The sequence below is a fragment of the Grus americana genome, chromosome Z, assembly GCF_028858705.1.
Source record: "Grus americana isolate bGruAme1 chromosome Z, bGruAme1.mat, whole genome shotgun sequence".
NCBI lineage: Eukaryota > Metazoa > Chordata > Aves > Gruiformes > Gruidae > Grus > Grus americana.
The window spans coordinates 19,328,105-19,351,759 of NC_072891.1; the positions used below are offsets into that span (position 1 = coordinate 19,328,105).

Sequence of the window (23,655 nt, forward strand, 5' to 3'; positions counted from 1 at the left end):
CCATTAAAAATGTTTATGTTGGGAACCAAGAAAATCAATGTTACATTTACAGATAGTAATACACAACAGCTTTTATGTTACCCAGTGCTCTTCAAAATCGTCTTTTAAACCTTTTAAAAATATTTTTCAGGTCACAAAGCATTGCAAATGTGTCCATAATTGCCTCATTTAAACCTGAGAAAATCAGTCTGCTGAACAAGAACACAGATATAACTGTCAAAATATGTTTTCAGGCTACATTTAGACCTGCTAAGAGAAATAATCAAGTGGGTAAGAGTATTTCAATGACTTGTCTTATACTAATTTTTTTCAAAAGTCCATTATTCAAATGAGTAGTGGAAATTCTAAAGATATATTAGATTGAATGTCAAGAAAGGCAAAATCAGTAGAAAACTGAAGTGCTTGAGAAAGTGTTTTTAAGACCTACTTTAATAAAAGGCTCCATAATCTTTGAAAAGTGAGGAATTAACAGTATAAAGGAGAGCTGTATCCTCAACAAACCCCAGAAAATGTCATTCGTGAGAAGATGATTTTTTTCAACCTACTGGTTTCAACAGCAGACTGCAGACTTTTCTTCTATCTTCAGCAAAAAAGTAAATAAAAATTTCCATAGGCTCAATGCAGATTTCAGTGGGGAGATGCTCTTCTTTTCAGAGGACAGGAGAGCACCAAATATTTCTGAGACCAGCACTGGCCTCTCATGAAGCTATTTAGTTAAATGTACACATCATGGATAACACCAGTTGGACTGCTTCAGCACTATGTATAGTGCCTTTAGGAACTCATGATTGTGAGCTATAAAATAATGTTGAGCTTCCACAGAGTATTAGTCATAATATGAAGAGAAGAAGACACACATTATTATGTGATTGAAGAGAAGATGCAGATTCTTTATAGTCTTCTCAGAGCTCCAGAATATGGTTGCAAGGCCCCTTTATCTAGTGTAATCCTGGGCCTGCTGACTGGCTTCTTGCCAGAGATGCAGGCTCAGGCATCTGCAGTGGAGATTGGATTGATTGTCATTTAATGTGCTGATTGTGGATGAGAACTTACGTCAGTACTGAAACCTGTTTGACTGCTTTGGAAAACACGAAAGAAAATTTTATCGTTTTGAGACTGCTCTGTGTTTAGCAAGATACAAAAAAAAAAAATCAAATATTCAGTGCAGTTTGGAAAGCCCAGTCACGCTGTAATGTTGAGCATAATAATGAGATCATGGGCAGTCATACTCAGCTAAAAATGTACTGTTACTCTTCTTATAGCTATAAAGTACAATGCAACATTGGATGCAGATCTCCAGTCCTCAAGAGTGACTTCTAGAGGATTATTCAAAGAAAATAATGAAAGGTACATGCAGAGGGATCTTGAGGTACGTCATGAGGAGAATTGTGTTCATGACATCTTCAGTGTACAGGTAAGTGCAATTGCAAGCAGTCTTATGTGACAAAAATGATCAGATGAAGATGTTGATGAATTTTATGCCTGGTTTACTCAATGATTTATGTTTGTCAGATTCCCCAACAACTGAAAAATACTTAGTACGATTCTGATTTCAAAAAACCCTAAAAACTGTCAAATTCAGCACAGCATTTTAGAGGCAGTTTTTAATTATGTACTTCAGGTCTGACATAACACCGAGTCCATAGTCCATAGTTTCAATAGATTTTAATTTCCTTCTGAGCAGATTCTTCTGTAAGAACTGAGACATACATGCAAATGTTTTTTCTCAAACTAACAACATTTCAGGCAGACTTCTGATGCCTGCTAGCCCTAGGTAATATACCTAGGGAAAAATAAAATTAAGAATGTTTCTATCTTCCCCTAGAACCAAAGACCGAACACAGCCCTGAGAGTTGCCTTAAGCCCCCTGCATGATGCTAGGTCAGGTAGAGGACTTTGATTCTTGCTTTGCTTTGCAATGCAAGTATCTTTGACTTGATGATCACATTTAGTGCCATTGTGGAGCCATGAACCACAGGGCATTCATTCACAGAGCATTCATCCAGTACTAAGAAACAGAGGAAACATGAGGTATATATATTGTATTTTAGCGTTGCTGAGGCCCAGCTGCTCTCTGTGAGGGTAAGGCACAGTGGAATAGGAATTTGACTTCCGCAGCCAGGTGACAATGAAGGTCACCTGCTGCTGGCTTTTGAGGACCAGCTTCTGCAGCTGCAGAGAATCTGCACGTTCCTTAGTCCTAAAATCACAGTGACTGTGATGAAGTGGCCAGGCCACTCTCCATCATATCTGAGAAGTCCTGGCAGTCTGGCAAAGTTCCCACCGACTGGAAGAGCAGAAACATAACCCCCATTTTTAAGAAGGGAAAAAAGGAAGACCCAGGGAACTACAGGCCGGTCAGTCTCACCTCTGTGCCTGGCAAGATTATGGAGCAGACCCTCCTGGAGACCATGCTCAGGCACATGGAAAATAAGGAGGTGATTAGTGACAGCCAACACGGCTTCACTAGGGGCAAATCATGCCTGACAAACTTGGTGGCCTTCTATGATGGGGTTACAGCATTGATGGATAAGGCAAGAGCAACTGACATCATCTACCTCGACTTGTGCAAGGCATTTGACACTGTCCTGCATGACATCCTTGTCTCTAAATTGGAGAGACATGGATTCGATGGATGGACCACTGGCTGGACAAGGAATTGGCTGGATGGTGGCACTCAAAGAGTTGTGATCAACGGCTCAATGTCCAAGTGGAGAATGGTGACGAGTGGTGTTTCTCAGGGGTCAGTACTGGGTCGGTTCAACATCTTTGTCAGCGACATGGACAGTGGGATTGAGTGTACCCTCACCAAGTTTGCCGACGACACCAAGCTGTGTGGTGTGGTTGACACGCTGGAGGGAAGGGATGCCATCCAGAGGGACCTCCACAGGCTGGAGAGGTGGGCCCGTGCGAACCGCATGAAGTTCAACAAGGCCAAGTACAAGGTCCTGCACATGGGTCGGTGCAATTCCAAGCACGACTATAGGCTGGGCAGGGAATGGATTGAGAGCAGCCCTGAGGAGAAGGACTTGGGGGTATTGATTGATGAGAAGCTCAACATGAGCCGGCAGTATGCGCTTGCAGCCCAGAAAGCCAACCGTGTCCTGGGCTGCATCAACAGAAGTGAGACCAGCAGGTCGAGGGAGGTGATCCTGCCCCTCTACTCCACTCTTGTGAGACCCCACCTGGAGTGCTGCGTCCAGCTCTGGGGGCCCCAGTACAGGAGAGACATGGAGCTGTTGGAGTGAGTCCAGAGGAGGGCCACAAAGCTGATCAGAGGGCTGGAGCACCTCTCCTGTGAGGACAGGCTGAGAGAGTTGGGATTGTTCAGCCTGGAGAAAAGGCGGCTCCGGGGAGATCTAATTGCGGCTTACCAGTACCTGAAGGGGCCTACAGGAAAGCTGGAGATGGACTGTTTATCAGGGAGTGTAGTGACAGGACAAGGGGTAATGGGTTTAAGCTGAAGGAGGGTCGATTTAGATTAGATGTTAAGAAGAAATTCTTTACTGTGAGGGTGGTGAGGCACTGGAACAGGTTGCCCAAAGAGGTTATGGATGCCCCATCCCTGGAAGTGTTCAAGGCCAGGTTGGATGAGGCTTTGGGCAAGGTGGTCTAGTGGAGGGTGTCCCTGCCCGCAGCAGGGGGGTTGGAACTAGGTGATCTTTAAGGTCGCTTCCAACCCAAACCATTCTGTGATATTAGGAAAATTAGTTTTGTCATGGAAATGGCACTAAAAGCTATTTAGCAAGAGGAGCCCACAGTAGGCAATCTCACAAAATTATTTCAGTCAAGAAAGAAAGCTTTGCACCGTTACTTCTTGTTTAGAGCCAAGTATGATTTTACTAGGCATTCGCAATTTACAATAGAATTACCAATTTTACCCTGTTTGCTGTGCTGACAGCTATCATCTGAACCATTTGTTTTACAGGAACCTTCCGATGCAGTGAATTCCCTTAGTCTGCGCATTGACATTGGCCTTGCAAATCCTGGCTCTGGCCCTGTCCTTGATATATATTCTCCTGCATCTGTGGCTTATAGTGTAAGTATGCAGACTTATGATCGAAAAATGCACAGCTATACACATGTTCATAATGTGTGTCCTGCACAAACACCAAAGACATACATGCAAGTGAAAACTGGTGTTCTAGTTTTCTAGAACTGGGCTGAAAGGAGGCACCCAGGGGGGTGGGGGTGTCCCCTGGTTCCTCGTACGTCTTTGCCTGTATTGCGTGTGCTTGCTCACACACACATGTATCAGCCACCATGGCATAACAAGCTTGTTGGTTCAGCCGTGCCACTGTTGATGTGAACTTCTAGTTGATGGCAAAGAAGAACTATTCTAGGCTAGTTTGGCCCTCTATAAAAGAGTACGTAAGAGAGATGGAACCCCTTCGATTACATCACATTTGTTGGGGGTTAATGATAATCTGCTTGTACCGTTCTTACGGATCAGTTGACACGTAGTAACGTGTTATTCAGTGGTAACTTTTCATGTGTCAGAGTTTTTAATACCCTTCAGAGGGATTTTCTTACCTGCAAACCAAGAATGTGCGAACTCAAAGGTGTTTGCACTCTGTTATCTATAGATAATTTTGAAGTTGAGCACTGTCATTCAGGAAATGTATTTGGTTTTTGTAGATTCCTTTTATTAAAGACTGTGGTGAAGATGAACTTTGTGTCTGTGATCTTGTTCTGAACGTTCAGCAGAAGGCAGATGATGGGTAAGAGCTGAATAAGTGGAATTGTTGGGGTCAAGTGTTTTAACCAGTTGGTTTGTCTGTAGGCTTTGGATGAATTTCTAGATGAGAATGCCTTTCTAGTTCAACATCTGCTTAGAAACAGTAGGGATAAAAAAAAGCAATAGCATTTCTGTCTAAATAACTCATCAAGAAAAAAGAGGTATGATAGGAACACAGATACAGAAGTCGGACTCTTGTCAGCTTAGACAAACCCAAGTTTCGGTACCTTAGAGACTGAGGACACAGCATTCAGAAGAATCGTGGCTGGCTGGCTGCTGGCGGGAAAGGGAGCATGCTGGGAGAGCAGCAGCGGCTGCAGCAGCTGTTTCCATCCCTCCCGCAGGGAGCAGTGAGGATCCTGCAGCAGGCTGTGCCACTGGGGAGCTGAGGTCAGCCATTCGGGCAGCACATATTTCAAGTCCATATGCAGTTGTACACATACATGTACAGTATGCAGACGAACACGGCTGCCTCTTTCTGGCACTGCCATCCAAGTCCACTGCCCACTCTCTACCAATCTTCCCACCAGGATAGAGCCCTTGAAAATACAGCAAAGTGACTTTGGCCATACATAATCGAGGTCCTACACTTTTAAGAAGACACTAATTCCATTCACAGAGTTTCTTATGTCACAGGGTTTAGAAAGTAGAGTGTTTAAGTGTGTAGAATGTAGGAAATGTCTTGCTGTGCTTGTTATTTGTTGTTGACTACAGGCAACACATTTTTCATGATCCACAGCTGTTCTAATACCTCTGTTTACAACAACGGACTTTATTTTCCAACAGCAAACAGCAGTTTGTTGTCAGCAGCAAAACCAGAAGACTAACGTTCAACGTGAAATTGAGAAATAAAAAGGAAAATGCATATAACACCAGAATCCAAGCTACATTTTCAGACAACTTGTTTTTTGCTTCGTCATCTTTACCGGTATGTGATACGCAACCTCGCTGTTTCTGTTATTGCCACTGATTTTTGAGCTTCTCAGATAATTTTTTTTTTTTTTTCTTCCTAGCCTATCCCAGGAAAGAATGTGTGTGCAAACCTCTCTCCCAATTTGTTTTCTTGCATACCAGAATTATTCCCTTCAGCATATCAGTTTATTTAGGTCAAGGAGAGACACTGCCAACTCAGCATAAAAGTTGGCAACCTGCTGAGTTTGACCTCACCTCAGTATTTCAGTCATCTTTTCCTTTCTTTAGGCCTTGGCACCCACATCTTCTGCTTGACTCCCAACAGCATGCCTGAATGCAGTTGCTGTGCCACAGGGAATTTAAATTTGATAAATCAAGCATGTAGCATCGATGATGCAGCCTTAAAGCACAGACTTTGGATCCAGAAATAGTGTTATTGCCAAGACCATGTGTTCCAGCTAGACAGCTAATCAGATTGAAATGATTGCTATACCAGAAGCTCTACTTCTAATGAATTTTGTCTTAGAAAAGGGAAAAGAAAGGAATTATATATACTATTTTGGGAAATGCAGTAAATCTGTAATCTCAACTGTTGCTCCCAAACAATTCATAAAGGATGAAATCTGGACTGCAGTGCTTGACTTATATGGTCAGGGTGCTACTGGAGAGGTGCATGATAATCCTAGGGGTGGAATCCAGAGCAATCCTTATACTGAAGGGAGAGCAGGGATAGGAGCATTCATCACTGCCCAAGAGCAGCATTTTCCTGAACAATGAACTGGCAGAAGTACTCCACACAGAGCTGAGGGTGACCCTCTACTTCCCCATCCTGGTGTGCAGTAAAATTGCTCATTCCACTCATGCCAAAAGATCACACTGGAGATAGGATTTTCTTTTCCTTTAAAAGCCCATTTGCTTAGAAGTACTTCAGCCTGCAAGTGAAGCTTTTAACCAAAAATATGCCTGCTTCAAAGCAGGAAGAAAAGCTTAAGCTGAGAAGGTATTGGTGTTGGTTGTTTTTTGGGGGTTTTTTTGGTAGCATAATTCATGAATGGTAAATGTCTGTAGGGATGCTTTTAACAAAAGACAGTACATCTTAATGAATTCTTTTCAAAGTGGTGCTGACTGGCTATGATCTACAAGTTTGTCTTTTGATGTAGGATGATGACATGCTAAATATTCTGCAAAGTAGTACCTAAACTCTTACATACTGTAGATTTTTCTACAAAAAGTATGATAGAGTTCCCCTCTGCACACTCTCCCCTACAGTAGGAGTACTTAACTAGCTCTCAGGTCCTGTAAACATGGCTGCAAAAGTTCTGGAAAAATGCTGTAAAAAGCACTGTAGGAGTTAATGCTGTGAGTGACCTGTACTCTTTAGCCTGTATTCCTTCTTCAAAGCCCTGCACAAAATTCTAAGAAGGTCATTACAGCTCACAAGAAATCATATGGGACTGGTCTTTGTCCCACCTTTATCCTGCCTCTCTCCTAGCCCTGCCTATGCCCCACCCATCTGTTGCATCTCTAGGAATTACTGCCATAACACCTATCTATACTACTCCTTAGTGTAGTATGTGTCCTGTTGAAGATACAGACTGGGAACTTGCTCTCTGCTTTATCAAAACTTGACTTTTCTGTCTGTTTCCTCGGCAGAGTGATGGGACTGAAGTCTCCTGTCAGACAGGAACGGCACAAAGTACAGTCATTTGCCAAATAAGCTATCCTGTTTTCAGAACAGGACAACAGGTACAGTTAGCATGTTTAAAAAACCTTGAATGATACCCAAAAGTTTTTTTGTTGTTGTTTTTCACTATATCTGCGTTTACTGCTGGTGAGCATTTCTTAGATTTGGCAAAAGTTAACTTCCCTTTGGGTTTCAGAGGCATTAAAAGAAGGAAACTAAGGGGTAAAATCTTGTGACCCCTGCCACATTAAAGGAGAAAAGGCTATTGAAGCACATTTATCCCTACCCACGACTTTCAAATGCTACTGTAGCTTTGTAACTCTTGGAGGATGAGGGCTGGGAGCAGAAGCTGAGAGCATAGTGCGTAGCGTCCTGGGAACTGAGCACCATTCCATAAAACCCCTCCTGCTGTATGAACCTGCGGTAGCTCCCTCCCCTGCTCTGTGAATCTCATCTCTCCACAAAACCAGCATTGCTTTGGGAGGAGAGAGGTGGCCCACGCAGCCCTAGGAGAGGTCATATATCCTTGTTCTCATATATACGATAAATCTCAGAATACCCGTGGTTTTATGGAACTTAATGTCTTATTCCTCAAGGGCAGAACAGAAATAGGCTTCCAGCCTCTAACACAATCAGCTGGAGAAATAAGAAACTTGCTAGAAAGAATATAAACATGACATTCTGTGGCAGGGGGAGCAAAATCAAAAGAACTAATTACATATAAAAAGTTAAGTTTGTTCTGAGTTTTTATGATATTGGTCAAAGCAGACCTGTTGGAACAAATGGAAGAAAAGAGTGAATACAAAACTTGTGTTAGTGCTAGTGTTTAAAAGCATGTCATTTAAGTAATCCTGAACACCTTTTATTGCAGCTTGTAGCTAGTTATATGCAGTTTAAAAATGCACATAGCTTATGTTTATGTCACATTGCCCATTTGTAGGGGAAAGTGGGAACAAAGCAATTCTGGAGTATTAGAAATTACTGAAATATTATGGAGACATTGGTGGAGAATTCAGATACAGAGGGCAATTCTAGGCTGTTGCACATATGAATAATTGTGTTTCTATTGGAAAGTTCGTTGGATGTTGTACCATCAACTCATATATTGTGTGTTCCTTGTCTCTTCCATAGGTATCCTTTGATATTAGTTTTGATTTTAACCTGAAAAATCTTCAGAATGTGGCAGTTCTAAGTTTTCAGGCGTTGAGGTAAAGTATGTGATCATATGAAAGCAAGTTAGGTATTAATACCTTATTTGTGTAAAATAATATTCTAACATCTGACTTAAATCTGTTTTGATGCACAGTGAAAGTAAGGAAGAGCAAGAGTTGGACAACCAGGTCAGCTTATCAATTCCTTTGCGATATGATGCAGAAATTCACTTCACAAGGTACGCTGAATAATGTAAGAGTCACTATCAGTTTGCCAAGGCTTTGGAATATAATAACAGTCCTGAAACATCACTGAAAAAGATACTGAAACTTTGTTTTCATTTTGGAAGTCATAAGAAATTCTCACTTTATCAACAGTAGCAGAATTTTATGTTCTATAATCTTACATTTCAAAAAGTATGGAATGTGTAGTAAGAAATCGTGGATGCATGTTTACCTCTGCACAATTGTTACAGATGCTCCCATGAATGGAAGTGGTATAAAAACCAAATGATGGTTTTGATAATATAATTAGTATATACTATATAATGAAGTTGGGCCTCTGGACTCAAATGTAGTGACATTTGAAGTTAAAGTGATCAAAACTAAACAAAACAGCAACAACAAAAGAAAAAATGTGCCAGCTCAAACTCTAAGCAAAGGGTAGGGGGGAAAAAGAAAAAAATAATTATGGACATATTGGCTGGACCTGGACCAAAAATAAAAACACTTGTTAGCAGTCTGAGATAATAATTTGAACTAAAACCTGAGGTGGCACATGGCAGATTCCCCCTTGCTGCAGCTGCGCTGGCATCGAAGCAGCACACTCTGCTTTTCCACATGCCTGACCTCTGGCTCACACCTACCCCTTCCTTCCCTCCTGGTGTCAACCCTTTCCCCTCCCCGCAGAAGGCAGGTTAGGGCTGTTGCAAGAGGGATCCTTTACCCTGGAAAGGGCAGTTTGTAAGGAGAGACAGACAAAAATACCTTTAAGACTTATGTTCCTATCATGCCCTTGAAACCTCTTATCTCCAGCCCTGGAAACCCCTGGTGATTTGGGATGCACTGAAACAGTAATTAGTCACTGTTCCAGAGAAGGATAATTTCAGTTACAGTTTAACTTAAATTAGAACTGAAACAAAAATACACTAGTTTGACTCTTGAATCATAGAATCGTTTTGGTTGGAAAAGACCTTTAAATCATCAAGTCCAACCGTTAAAAAAGCGGATCAAGATAGGATATTTTACTTTTCATCAAAGAAAAGATTTTTTTTTTTCATCTTTCCCAATTACTGAATTCCTAGCATAAACTACATGTAGTTATATTTGATGTACTTGGTCACCAATTCTTGGTGAAAAAAATACTTTTGCATCCCAAAACATTCAAAAATTTGTAAACATAAACTGATAGAAAATAAATAGTAATTATTCAAAGAATGACAGAAATTTGAAAAAGAGGAACTGCTTAAAAATGCACAGCAAGAATGAATGCAGGAAATGACTATTCAAAGACCACCATAACTACAGGAACTGTTGGCTGCGTAGGATGACCTGAGCTGGAATTAGGGACCACAGTACAGAAGCCGAGTTTAATAACCTGCTTTGCAGCAGCACCTTCAGAATATTCAGAGGCCCTGCATTCACACAGCTAGGTGCACTAATTCCAGAGTCATGCAGAATTTCTCAGATTATTTTAATTGCAGAGAAGCATTTGAATCAGCGATGCAAGTTCTTTCAGCTCCCTGAGAAAGTCATGTGAGACTTCAGCAGAAGCAGACTGTTACTAAAGTTAGTAGCAGCACAGAGGCTACAGAAGCATCTGACTAGGTGACTAGCACAGCAACTTCAGCAGCCTCCTAGGAAATTCAGATGGTGCAAACTTGAATCAGCAAATTTAATTAGCTGAGAAATACGAATGGAAACTCAGTGCTTCAGAAAAGGCCAGGCATGGATTCTATAGAAGAGTTACTCAAGGAAAAACAGGGGTTTGAATTCAGGTGCTTCTCCTGAGTATGAGAAAATGCGATTTCATATGCAAGTCAAGGCATGAAGGAATTCCTACTGCCAGAAAAGGATTAGTTATTCTTGGAGATGAATCAACTTAAAAGGACTAAAGGAAGTACACACATTACGCCAAGGTACAGTTTTAAATGCTTCCTGTGGAGTTTGCTGATTGTTAATTTCTTCCACTTAGGAAATACCTATCTGGAGATAGTTCCTTGTTGAGGCAGGTAATATAGCTGAGGAGCAACCTCTTAAAATAAAAAGTGTTGAGAAAAGTGCATTGTCTTGCTGAAATGAAGCCTTTCTAGGGCAACTCTCCTAATCTGAGTTTCCAGGAGAAGAGGTGAGAATCAGTCCTTCAGTGACTCCTGCAAGGACAAGGGAGCTGATACTGTGCATCCTGGAAGGACTGGAGATTTGAGCAATAAGGAAGCAGAAAATGCATCACACGGGTTTTCCTAGGAGTTCTTGTGAGGAGGTCGTTCAAGAAATGGGGGCGTGGGAGGAAGTATGGAGGATTGAAAAGGATCCATGATGCAGTATGGAGGAGCACAACTGTTGAGGAAGTACCTCTGTGAGACTGCACACGTGTTAATTTGGCATTGTATGCACAGATGTTACCCAGATTAAACAGGGAGAGTGACACCGGTAAAGAGGATGGATTTTCACCTTTTGCTACAAGAACAGCTGATGTAGGAATCATGGTAGCCCCTGCATCTTGTTAACTCACTCCCCAGCTTGCTTTTTGATTGCTTAAATTAGCCTCCTAATGAAAGCTAATAATGAAAAGCAGAAACAGTTCTGGGATGGTTCAGCACAGGGGCTGCTTGCAGGTAGCACATGGATGCAATGCACTACACAGGGATGCTTTCATTGTCTTTGAGCATGGTCCCAGCTGGCTGAGCCCCTCTAGCATCCTCGGGCCCTCACACAATGTCCTTCCATCACATACCTGTAATTTCATGCTGTGGTGGGCTGCAACCACCCTCATATTACTTTTGGAAATTTTGAATTTTGAAACCCATAAATACTAAAGAAAGTGGCCCAGAGGAGACTGAGGGCTATGTGATGTGTACCACGCCCACAAGCAGGGCGCTGTGCGTGTTTCCACGCCCAGGCCATATGGAAATAGGTCTGCCTGTGGTCTATGGCGTTAGGGCCCAGGATCTCACTCAGACTGTTGGTATTTGCTGTTATAGATGTACCAAGGGGAACCATCAGGGGGCTGCTTTCTGAGGACGGGCACAACTGCAAGGCTGAAAGTCACAGTTTGTGCCTGGGAGAGAGCTTGTAGTATGGCACTGAAACACCATGGAGTGCAGGAGACTGAGCGGAGCCTCCATCACATGCAACCCTCCTGTCTCACCTTCACATGCTCACTTCTGCTCCAGGCTTCAATACACCATGTGTTTTCTTAACCAACTTTGTAAAATTCAAACAGCAGTATAAGTGAATGGTTTTTCCTCTGACTGTACTTCTGACCTGTTTCACGAAGGCACATCCAGTAACATGTTTTCAAAGCAGCTGCCAAATTGAAATGTATTGTTTTATGGTTGTTAACTAGGCTTGCCAACATCAACTTCTATGAAGTATACTCTGGTCATAACATTCCTTCCACTGTGAATAATTTTGAAGATATTGGCCCCACGTTCAACTTCTCAGTTAAGGTTAGTAAATGTTTCTGGTTCTGGTTTGAGAAGCTGCCTCCTGTAGCCTGGTCCCAAAGTGTAGTTGAAAAAATATTCCTGATTTCACTGTCTGATTTTGATGCTTTTCAATCAGTCAAGTAAGAAAAAAATTGCAAATAACTGGGGCATAAATACTTAGAGTCTTTATGAGATTAAGGATGAAATTTGCACTTACTGCACAAGTAGAATGGGGGAGGGATTGGCCCTGCACTGTTTACATATTTAGAAGATGGTTAATGCTTAACTTTAGGTCAATTTAGACTTTTTTTCACAGAGCATATTTGTCTTCTGCTGACTTGATAAAGGAAAACAAGTCTTTGCATACTTGGACTTTGAAACGAAGTTTGGCAAGGGTTAAGTGCTCAAGCCAGGTGCAAGAACTAGCCAGATCACAACATTTATTATATAACTGAGAAAAACTTAGATCCAAATATGCAATGTGGAAGAAACTTAAATTATGTTCCATTTATATTCCTGTAACTGCTACTCTAAAGGACTAAATAACAGGCCTGTTGGCTGTGGCAGAATATTTGCTTTTCAAAATGTATTTCATGCAGTTAATAAGAGCTTTGCTAAGGAAACAGAGACCTGAAGCTATACAGTACACTTTCTGCTTTACTATTGGTATAATGTAATTACTACCCTAGTAAGTGTATTAGTACAAAAAAAATCGATACAAAAGGAGTCCAGTCCTTCCATACTCATCCACAATTTCTGATTTTCTTGCTATATCAAGTAATTTATGTATATGTAAGTATAGCTACTTGAATTAATTGTGAGTTACTTGTTTTGCAGGTAACAACAGGAAGTATTCCAGTAAAGATGGTATCTGTAAAAATCTATCTTCCAGAATTGACCAGCAAAGAAAACCCACTGATGTACATAACTGCAGTCACCACAGATCAGGTGAATAACTGAATTACATGAACATGCTGTGTTTTGGGCTTTAATCAGTACCATAAGCATCAGTTCTTTCCCTCACAGTATGGCTGAGATTTGGAGAATCTATGCCATATCTCCTTGTCCCTTCCTCATAAAGGGAAGGGGGAGGACCATGATGTCAGCAGTACACTAGTCTATTACTTGGCACATGTGGGTTCTCTCTACAGTCCATGGCTGAGTTTTCATATGACTCTGGAACTCTAGTCCAAGTTCCTGGGAAGGTTATAGTAAAAATGGAATTTTTAGATTGGGACAAACCTTTCAGGTCAATCTAGGGGGAAAAAAAATTACTGTAAGAGCTGTTTAGTTCTGACCAAACCCAGATACAGTTCTCTTAGTTTCCTAAAGTATCCAGTGTTACATAATTCACAATCTAGCCTTTCACAGCCACTATCTCATCCCAGAAATATATATTATTATGTTGACTATAAACTCCAGAGTATGATGTCCTCCAATTTCATTCCTGCCATCTTTCCTAGGCCAGAGGTGTTACTTGTCAAGCTCAGATAAATCCACTGCAAATAGGGAAAAGACCTTATTCCACATCTTTCACAAAAGAGAACGTCAGAGCTTCAAAAGAACTGGTGAGTAAGACTCAGGGCTGCAGGACAGGGGTGCAGAGCTGACCCTTATGAGTCCACTGCTGTACCTATAAGGACAGCTGTGGTGGGGGTGGCATTCTTCATTCTCATTGCAGGAGTGCAGCCTATGGATGTTGTCACACATGCTGCATCTGCCTTAGATAGAAGAAAAGGTGCATGTTCTTCATAGCCTGCAAGCACTTAATTTGTATGCACAGAATGGCAAAGGCAAGGGCAAAAAATCTGGATGTTAAAAAGAGCATTTTTTAAATTGTATCTTTAATGCACGCTGTTGGTTCTTGCTGTTTCCCCTGGAAGAACTGCAAGAATGTGAAGTGCAGTACCATCGCATGCAAACTGGAAGACATTATGCTGAAGGGAGAGTACTTTGTGAATGTGTCCACCCGAATCTGGAATGGAACCTTTGCTGCTGTGAGTATCAGCTGCATCTTCATGAAGGATCCAATACTCAGATATTTCCTAACTCCTGATATTTTTCAATGTTCAGTAAAGAAGTCTTCCAATCTAGAAAGAGCTTCCTTTACTTTATGTTTTTGTGTGTGTTTTTCAAGATTGAAAACAAGAATATAAAGGTAGTGAGGCTGCATATGGAGTTGATAACCTTCAGTCCAGCACAAAACCTAAGAAAATGCTGTGATGATGCAATCTTCACAGCTGAAAAAAACATTTTCTGCATCTGTTAAATTCATTCAAGGGGAACTACAGTTTCCACAAAACTCAACATAGGACAGCAGAGTATAGTATCGTCATAGCCTGGAAAATAATGTTGCTTTTAGCTTTTGAACATCACAGGCTACATAGTGATCATTTTAAGTCACATCAAAATATCAAAAGCCTGTTAGTGCTGCCAGTTATATTTGTTAGAAAAGGTGTGGAATTTTTTTTAATTGAATTTTGTTTTTATTAGAGTTGGTGTCAAGGAAACAGTTCTTGCTTAAAGACCAAAAATATTCATCAATAATATCTTGACTTAAATCACCATGTGTCCTCCAGGATATAACTCATCATGAATTACCAGACTTTTGAAATGAGACCATGTTTGCTGCTTAGCTAGGCAACCAACCAAACTGTCTTGGAGTCCTGGGTTTGCCTAGGGTGTCACGAACATGACGCAGTCTCCTTAGTCTGTCTGGCAAATCTTATGGCAGGTATTGACATTTAACAGCAAGGCTGTTGTCAGGTTTAGCATTCAGCTGAAAAGGAAAAGGTCAGGTTGATAATGTAATATACTTATGCAAGTGTGTGAAGGAAAGCATCTGTCTGCCTTAAAAGTTCGTATTTTTCAAATCAGCTGAGTCAAGACCACTTGTTAGTGCTGTCAGGTATGCACAAGGTGGAGACCTGAACAAAAGGTTGCTACCTTCACAAGAAAGTGAGTGGAAATAATTTGTCTACCACTGGGAGATAGGAAGGAAAGATTGCATGTCACAATTTTCCTCTCATCTCCCGTTTTGGTATTTTCTATCCCAGAGGTACTGTAGGAAATGAGGGTCTCTATGCCTGCCAGGTGGGGAGAAGAGCAGAGGTGAGCTGGCAGTGGCTGCCCAGCCATGCTCCTCTGCCTCTCTACACATGTGCAGAGGAAAGTGGGATCTGGCACAAGGTCCCTTTTCAAATGGGAATTGACTTAAGATTTGTGTCGTCGTCTTTCTTTAAGCTGGGGGAGCGATGTTGGAATTTGAGCAGTGGAGAGGAACAGAGGGTGATAGGAAAAAATAAATGGGGAAAACCAGAAGCATTGGATAGAGGTGAGGGGGGGAAAAAGAGAAAGAACATCGAGTTTCCATTTCTTTCAAAGGCAGGAGATGTATACCCATCTGTCGTTTGCTGCTGAGCTATTTCTCCCTTTCTCACTGTTATTTTTCCCCATCTCTCCCCTGCTAGCAGCAGTGACAGCTTTGAAACAACTATAAAAATGGGTACATAATCAAATTCTTCTGTGTTTCTTGAACTATATGCTCAAGAAAAAAAGCCAGTTCTCCAGTTTCATTACTAATAAGTAAGAACAGCAAAGTTAAATCTGGATTACTGATACATGATTACTTTCATAGACATTTTAGCTTTGGTCTAATAAAAAGATCTTTTTTATTTTCTTATTACTGTGATTTATTTCTGCTTCTGAAATCTCGATTTCAAAGCAAGAGAATTATTTTAGGATGTCTGAATTCTAATCAATTTGTCATGTAATACAGTTTCACAGGTTTTTTAATCTTCTCTTTCAGTTAACTTTCCAGACATTACAGCTCTCTGCAGAGGCAAAAATTGATACACATAACCCTGAGTTATTTATAATTGGAGAGAACACCCTAACTGTAAGTGATAGATAAGTATATTTTTTCTACTTCTCTACTTTTTACCATATTAAAGTGATAATATTTAATTTTCAGTGTCTGTTAGGAGTACATAGCAAATTAAAAATTCTGATGATGGTGAACTAATGTATCCTTTTGGCTATGTACAACCTCCCTGAAGTTACTAAGATGTTTTCATTTCAGCCAACTGCTATATAAACCAGACTTAGTTAAAACCTGTAGATCGCAAATAGATTGTAGAACTATCAGCAAAACTCAGTTACAAACTTCTGAAATTCATTTAGCTTCCTGTTCATGAAAAGATCAAAATTGGGACTTCTTTCTGCAACAGAATTAATTGTTGTAGATAAGTGAGCTCTGGGAAACATTTTTGCAAATCTGATTTACAGTCTTCTGTAAGTGTATTTTGTTTTATCTTTGTAGACAGATGTTTGACACAGGTCTCTAGAAAGTATACTTAATCTCATTTGTGAAGTATTTTTTTTCATTTGGAATGGCTGTCATATGGACACAGCTAATCTCAAAAAAGTCTCCAAACCACCGCTTTATTAATGTAGAGTCCTTGTCCCAAGGTTTACATCCGCTATATACAAACATAAACAAGACTTGAAGAATACATTAGCACTGTGGTGCTGTTTTAATAAAAAGATACCTTGTTCTCTTGGCCTATCGAGGGAGGAATACTCTTCCATTTGCAGTACTAAGTTCAGATTTATTTCTACAAGATTTACCAGCCTGTTTTATCCATAAAAATAACCCAAGGCCATTGAAGACTAAAATGCAAGTTAGAAAGGGAGTCAAATATCTGTGAGAATGTGTAGCATAGCTCATTCACAGGCAATGGAAAATTCAGTTAAATATGTATGAAGGCGGTTATTCATTATCTATCTCAATGTGGAAATAAGACCATAATTCAGTACTATTTTTTGTCATTGTTGTCTCATGGATCACTCCATTTCTTGTGAAGAACCTCTAAACAGATCCATTTGTATTCAGGGAAACCCCAGTGCCTGAAGAAGCAGAAATAGTTCTGGAAATAATGCCAAATTTTTGCAGAAAAATTATATGCCTGTATTTGAAGTGTGCTGAATGCCTCAGCTTTGTGGCACAGTATTATTTCTGCTAGGAAATGAAACTCATTAATACACAATGCAAATATTCCAATTAACTGCACAGGCTTTTTAGGTAGCTCATAAACCTCGTATTACTAGGTATTTTTCTACAGTTGGAGCATGATTATTTCCAAATTTACAGTACCAGCACTTCTGTTGGTGGTTTCAGGAGAACCAGAATTTAATTATTCACATGACTGTTGATTAAGTCAGTTGACAAATAAAAGGTAGTTCCTCAGCCAGCCATTGAAACATCTGCAGCTGGGACTTCAACAGCTTGGAAGCAGTGGCTGAACAGACCCTGAAAGTTATCCATAGGGCTCTTAAGAAACACAGTGGCTTTTGGTGATGCTTACAGCCTGATCCTTACTCGATAGCCCCTTGCCCTGTGAGAAGTCTTGGAAAATGTGTCAGCTGGTGGAGGTATACTGTCCCTAGGGCAGAGTTTCCTTTGACACTTCAGTGATGGACTCAGTACCCAGCCATGCATATACTTCTTGGCAGGCTGGCAGTGATACCCAGTCTGCCCTTCACTTCCTTGGGAACAGGACAGTGCAGAAGCAATCTGAGTTTATTTCCCTACTTACCCTGTTATTTTAGATGAGGGTGGTAGGATTCATCCAACTTAATATCTGTGTTAGTCATCCACATCAGAGGTAGCCCTTCTATAAACCATCAGTAGAAAGAATAGGTATTTCTGAAATGCAATTCATCTCATCTTAAAGATAATCCTGAAAATAAGTAGGGTGATTTAGGCCCTAAAAGAGCCTATCCTTCTCCATGGGAAGCCAAGGAACTATGTTGTAGATACAACACTAGATGAGGTGAATCCCAGGCATGGTGTCTTACTGAGCACTGTTTGACTTCAGGGGAGATATTTGTTCTTACGCATCCATTTACCTCTCCAACAGTGCCACATTGTTGTGAGTCTAATGGAGAAAGCATTACTAGGCAAACTGCACGTACATATCAGATTGGCTCTTTAGTTTGGATGAGCTGGGTTGCTCTGTAGCCAAATAAATTAATATTGCCTTGTGATGCTATGTGGGGAAGCTGCTTAGGTATCTTTGCGTAAAAGCTTTCAGATTTTTTCCAAGTTGGAAAGGACTGCCAGCTGGAGGACAGAAAGTTAACCTGCTATAATCATCATTATGACCATTTGGTTAGAAAATACACAAAACCAGCCTGCCTCAGTGAAATGAATACACATAGCCACACCTAGGACAATATTGGAGCCTTCCAGCAGAAATTACTTAAATCACTGAGATGTCAGTCCAATGCAAGTTTCCCAGAAAGCTTAAGATTAAATTACACCAGACAAATGCACTGAGAAAGTAAACCAACGTTGACTTCTTTTATCATGTTTCAGGAAGAAAAAAACCTTCATGCTAAATGCATGTTGTTCCACGATTAAATCCAAAGATTTGACAGTTCATAAATATTACAGCAACGTCTCCCTGAGCAACTATGTTATACGTAACTATATAGTTGGTCATACCAAATCCAACAAGATAGGGTATCACCTGAAAACTAACTTCCAGACACAGTATGCTGTTCTGGGAGCTCTCTGTTATTGCGTGTAGTTCAGGAAGCCTAAGTGTGCTAGAAACACTCCTGTTTGACCCATACATCTTACAGCAAATTCATGCAGTTGACTCAGGAGAACACAGATTAACATGAGAAGATCTAAGAAGTTGCTAGTGGTTTCCCAGAAGGTAGGAACAGCAGACAAAGGAGACAGAGGTACCTGCCCAGCAGGAGGGGAGAAATTTCAGCACACAATGAGTGCATGATGTTTTCTGGCCTCCATGATTAGTATTGCCTCCTACAGCTGCCTGCCACAGCTAACAGGCTCTGACAGTGCTCTGTTGAAAGAAGTTATCCTCCAGCTGATGCAGCAGAAGTCTGTTTTGAGCAGGTGGGGCTCTACACAAGGCTATTTCCTGCCTGCATCTAAGCCTATCTGGTTACCTAGTGATGGTGTGTCTATGCGCTATGGGAACAACTCTGAAAGACCTCCTGTTACTGGAGAGGCAGAAAGCTGGCAGAAGAGATTGCTTCTCTGCCTGTTGTGTATGGCCAAGAGTGGCGACGGCCCCTAATCCTTAACTGGCACTGCCATGTGCCATAGTGGTGCAACCAGGTACCTGTGGACAGCAGTGAAAGGGCTGTAATTGCCTGCTGTGTTCCAGTCATTGATCCTGGAATGTGTGCAGTCCAGCTATTCTTGATTAGTGAAGTATTTGGTTTACAAATCCTACTTTATATGCAGTTAACATTAACCTCTAACTCACAACCTCTCTACTTTCAGATCCCAGTTACAATAATAAAGCCGGATGAGAAAGCTGAGATACCAGTTGGTGTTGTGATTGGCAGTGTATTGGCTGGACTCATCTTGCTGTTAGTATTGGTTGCCGTTCTGTGGAAAGTAAGTAGGTGTTTATATTCTTAGAAAGAAAAGTAGAAAGAGATAAATACATTTGGGCTATTTTCTTTGGAATCTCTTTTCTGTGGTGCTGAACAAAGCTGCACGTGCAGTTTGGTGGTATGAGTACTACTGCACTGGCATTGCGCCTTTGATGGGAGTGTTTAGAAGGGCTTTAAACATCAAAATTCTGAAATGGGTCCCCATAGATACTGGCAATGTGAAGATGATAAATGAGTTTCCAGCGGTTCAAAACAGGGGCTGTGGCATTTACTTTTTTCCTTTGACACTGTCTGCCCCCTTCCCTAACTCTGAAGCTGGGCTCTGAACTCCCATGATATTCAAGTGGGCAAGGCTGGGGATTAGAAGCAAGGAGGGAGAGGATATACACTGAACAGACAAAAAGAGAACAGAGAAGGGTGAGGGCAAAAAGCCATTTACAAAGGATACCTAGATTAAGGGGAGAGAAAAATTTTTCTGCATACCAGGGCATTGGTGCTTGAAGGGCTCCTTGGCATACCAAGGCAGCACAGGGATGCCTATATCTCAGCAGTGAGACAAGTGGCTAGTCAGCACTGCTGTTTTGACATTTAATTGCACCAGGCAGGAGTTTAAGGCCCATCTCCTTTCATTTTAGCGTTAGAAATTGTCTGCAAATCAAACATTGTATGTGTGTACACGCACACGTGCATTCCTGCCATCACACTATTTAGCTTAGCTGAGAAATTTAACTATTGATGACTGACTGCGATGTGTTATTTTAATACTTCTCACAGCTTGGCTTCTTCAAGAGACAGTATGAGAAAATGAGACAGGATATGGAAGATGTCGATGAAATTACAGAACTCACAAAGGACAAAGACTGAAGAAGATGAGTTGCATGGATGAAGAGAGGAGATCTGAGCCACCAACAGTAGTTGTGATCCAGTCGGTTCTTCAGCTGGAGTGCCTTAATGATTAGTAACATTTAAACATTTTTAATGAAAGTGTCTTTGTATAGATGAAAATATTTTACAGAGTCTACTCTATTGTAAGAGTAACTGCAGGACAGTTTGTTTTCTTCAAAAATGATTTATAGTGCCTTTTCTTGTAAATTTTTGCCTTTCAAACAAACTTAGCCCTTAGAACTGGCAGGTCCGGAGTTTACAGTAACATATTGTGCCAGCAACCCTTCTCCTGACCCACTGCAGAGTGAAACAGAGCAATTTATTTCAGATTATTGCGGAACAGCATCAGTTTGTAATTCAGTTGACAAGTACCATATGTGTAAAGGACATTTTCTATTAAGTTGATGATGAATGTGTGGTGAATACTGCTTCCAGAATGGGAGAAGGAAACTAATTTTTTCATTGACTAAGCTCCATCCTTATTGTTTTAGAGAAATAATTTGCACCAGTAAACCTTTGTCTTAACTAATCTATAAAGTGGGAACTGTGTATCAGGATGTCTGTCTGGGTGCTACAGGACAACTGGATGAAGAAACTGGTCTGAAAGTTCACCATATTCCTTGCACTAAGGTCACAACTAAATTACTGAAGTACATTGTTTTGGGGAAATATTGCCAAATGGTATGTATAACTGCCTTCTGCATACTTTCTCTCTGAGAAGAAAATATGAATTTCGTAATCACTTACATGTTCTCTGCAATGTTGTGATTGGTTTTCATATTTCATCTCGAGAAGCACTACCACTACTGTTACACTGGGCTTTATGCTCACAGTCCCTCTGACACCAGTTTGGCTTTTCACATCAATAGGGAAGACAGTCAAGATCTTGCCTTCAATTCAGTATTGAAAGATTTTGCCTGACAAAGAGCATGAAGCGAACTAAAGGGGATAATGACTGAGGAAGTATGCACGTTAGGACAGAGGGTAGCGAAGATCTAAGCTAAGCTGTTTACTGCACTTGTTTCTTTAGCATCTCAGTGCCCTCCAGGAGACCAAAGTTCATTATGACCTCCTTACCTGTCACATTTTATTTTGTCCCACATGTTCATGCCTTGATGAAGTTATCTTATGTTTTATACAGAAAAGTACTGTAGTGCTCTGGAAGGAGCTCTGAGAACAACACTTGGGTTGACTTTGTGTTGGTTACACACCTCAAGTTTATCACATGCCATTACGCTGCCTGGTTTTAATGAAAGCTCAGTCTTAAAAAGGCCTATGCTGTAAGACTGGTAACAGTCAGGGGAACTGGCCTTTTGGCTGCCTTTCTCTCTCATGGCTGGGAGTTATGCTTGTAATCAGTTGTGAGAGAAGATGTGTGTGTTGTCCTCTTGTACACTGCCATGCAAGTGAGATGATTGTTTTCAACTCGAGGTGATTTACTTGGAGAGTAAAACATTTAAATGTGCCTGACTGAGAACCCAAAGTCATGTTTTCTTTCCCCCAAAACTAGATTATAATTATGCTTAGGCACCTTTCAGATTATTTTCTGAGGGACTCTTCAAAAACTAGGCTTGAGCACATTTGAAAGTTTTACTCAGTCTTTTTTAATCAGTAATCAGTCAGGAGCCAACCATCTTTTTGGCAAATAACAGCTTCATTTGCAGTGACAGCTGGATTGTGCTCAGTGTAGTTTTATGTGGTTTAGATTTATTTTTTATCTATGAAATGTTATGTTTTGGGGTGGGTTTTTTAACGTTCTGAAAAACAATCCAGATTCTGATCTCAATTGTCAGACAAGATTGTTGCCATCAGCTGAGTTTGTGACCAAAACAATTATTTTAAAAGTGAAAGAAAAAAAAGTAGCAATTGCATAAAGCTAAAGAATAAGCTCCTGACTTGTAATTATAAACCCTGAGGGCAAATGCTCTGAAAGTAAGGATATAAATTTGTCTGCCTCAATTCTTGTATAAACTTGTGAGGAAGAAAACAAAACCCTACACCCGTATGTGTGGGAAGCTCCTGCATAACCAGGGTCATGCACTCCAGGCCAGACGGGGAATTTCACAATGCAGTGGATGGCAACATCTTTCATTTCTGGTGCTGCTTGCAAGGGAAATTTAGGCATTCAGCCAGATTTCCTCCTTTCACCTTCGGTGAGAGGTACAGGTCAATATCTAACATGCAACTTCTTTGGGGATTTAACAGTTTATTGATGAGGTAGCAATGATTCAATTCACTAGCCTTCACTGGGTTTTATTTTGTCCCAGACAACAGGATTCCCCCCCCCGGCCTGGACATACTTTTTCCCAAAATAAAGGGAAGGCATAACAATGGGGAAGGTTTTTGTATCCTAACCACTTAAAGTTACTAGTTTATTTTTCTTTTATAATTAATACTTAAATGGCTAATTAAGTTTTTATAATGAGTAAGTTTATTGCACTTTTAAGTTGGCACACCTGCAAATAATGCTGGAAATATTATGTATATTTTGTATTATGTGCAAGGAGCTGTGTTCTGGGTTTTGTTTTAGTTTTAGTTTTTTAAAATAGCACGTTACAGATGAAATAATATTCTGAAATATTGAGCTTCAGCATGTGCTTCTGTTTGTGCTTGCAGCAAGAGAAGTCAGGACTACCTTCAGCAAACTCACATCATTTCTGATTCTGGTCTTGAAATCTAGCTGCTAATTTCATGAAGTACTAGAATCAAGTCCAAAGTCAGAGTTAGTTCCATATGAGCCTGTGTATAGATTTGGGATGTACAAGAGAGTTTATAATCAAACTGACTTCTGAAAGCTAGCATGTAAGCTCTATGGGAGCAGGGACTGTATCACTGTCGTGCCTACCTGAGGGCCAGCAGCGTTACTACAATAAAAACAAGAATACTGCTGAACACGGACTCGTTTATTTTTTTAAACAGCACCCTAAAGAGAAGAAACACTACTGAAAAAGGACTATATAAAAGGGGGCCAAATATATCTTTGTTCCAGTAGCACACAGTGAAAACCCTAAGGAGATGACTGCTAGGTATACAAAGAAGTTGCACTTGAAGCCTTGTAGGTTATAGTCACATGTGTAACACTACCGGTAAGTCAGTTCTCATTAGTGCGTAATATCTATATTTGAATAGCTGTGGTTGAATAGTTGGTGTTAAAACCTGACCATGGTCAGGCCTTCCTATAAACGTGGACTTATCACT

At 40.7% G+C, this 23,655-nt stretch overlaps 1 protein-coding gene across 2 annotated transcripts in view; it reads left to right on the forward strand.

The window, feature by feature from the left end:
- Positions 1-23,347, forward strand: part of ITGA2 (integrin subunit alpha 2) — a 77,138-nt gene extending 53,791 nt beyond the window's left edge. For both annotated transcript variants that reach the window (XM_054810214.1, XM_054810213.1), the window contains 15 exons: positions 131-270; positions 1,263-1,414; positions 3,929-4,039; positions 4,639-4,721; positions 5,525-5,666; positions 7,304-7,396; positions 8,466-8,542; positions 8,641-8,724; positions 12,054-12,156; positions 12,973-13,083; positions 13,599-13,703; positions 14,019-14,132; positions 15,944-16,033; positions 19,457-19,573; positions 20,347-23,347. In XM_054810214.1, the coding sequence (XP_054666189.1) occupies positions 131-270; positions 1,263-1,414; positions 3,929-4,039; positions 4,639-4,721; positions 5,525-5,666; positions 7,304-7,396; positions 8,466-8,542; positions 8,641-8,724; positions 12,054-12,156; positions 12,973-13,083; positions 13,599-13,703; positions 14,019-14,132; positions 15,944-16,033; positions 19,457-19,573; positions 20,347-20,436 (1,612 nt within the window). In that variant the 3' untranslated portion in view covers positions 20,437-23,347. The remainder of the gene's footprint in view (positions 1-130; positions 271-1,262; positions 1,415-3,928; positions 4,040-4,638; positions 4,722-5,524; positions 5,667-7,303; positions 7,397-8,465; positions 8,543-8,640; positions 8,725-12,053; positions 12,157-12,972; positions 13,084-13,598; positions 13,704-14,018; positions 14,133-15,943; positions 16,034-19,456; positions 19,574-20,346) is intronic.
- Positions 23,348-23,655: the final 308 nt, after the last annotated feature.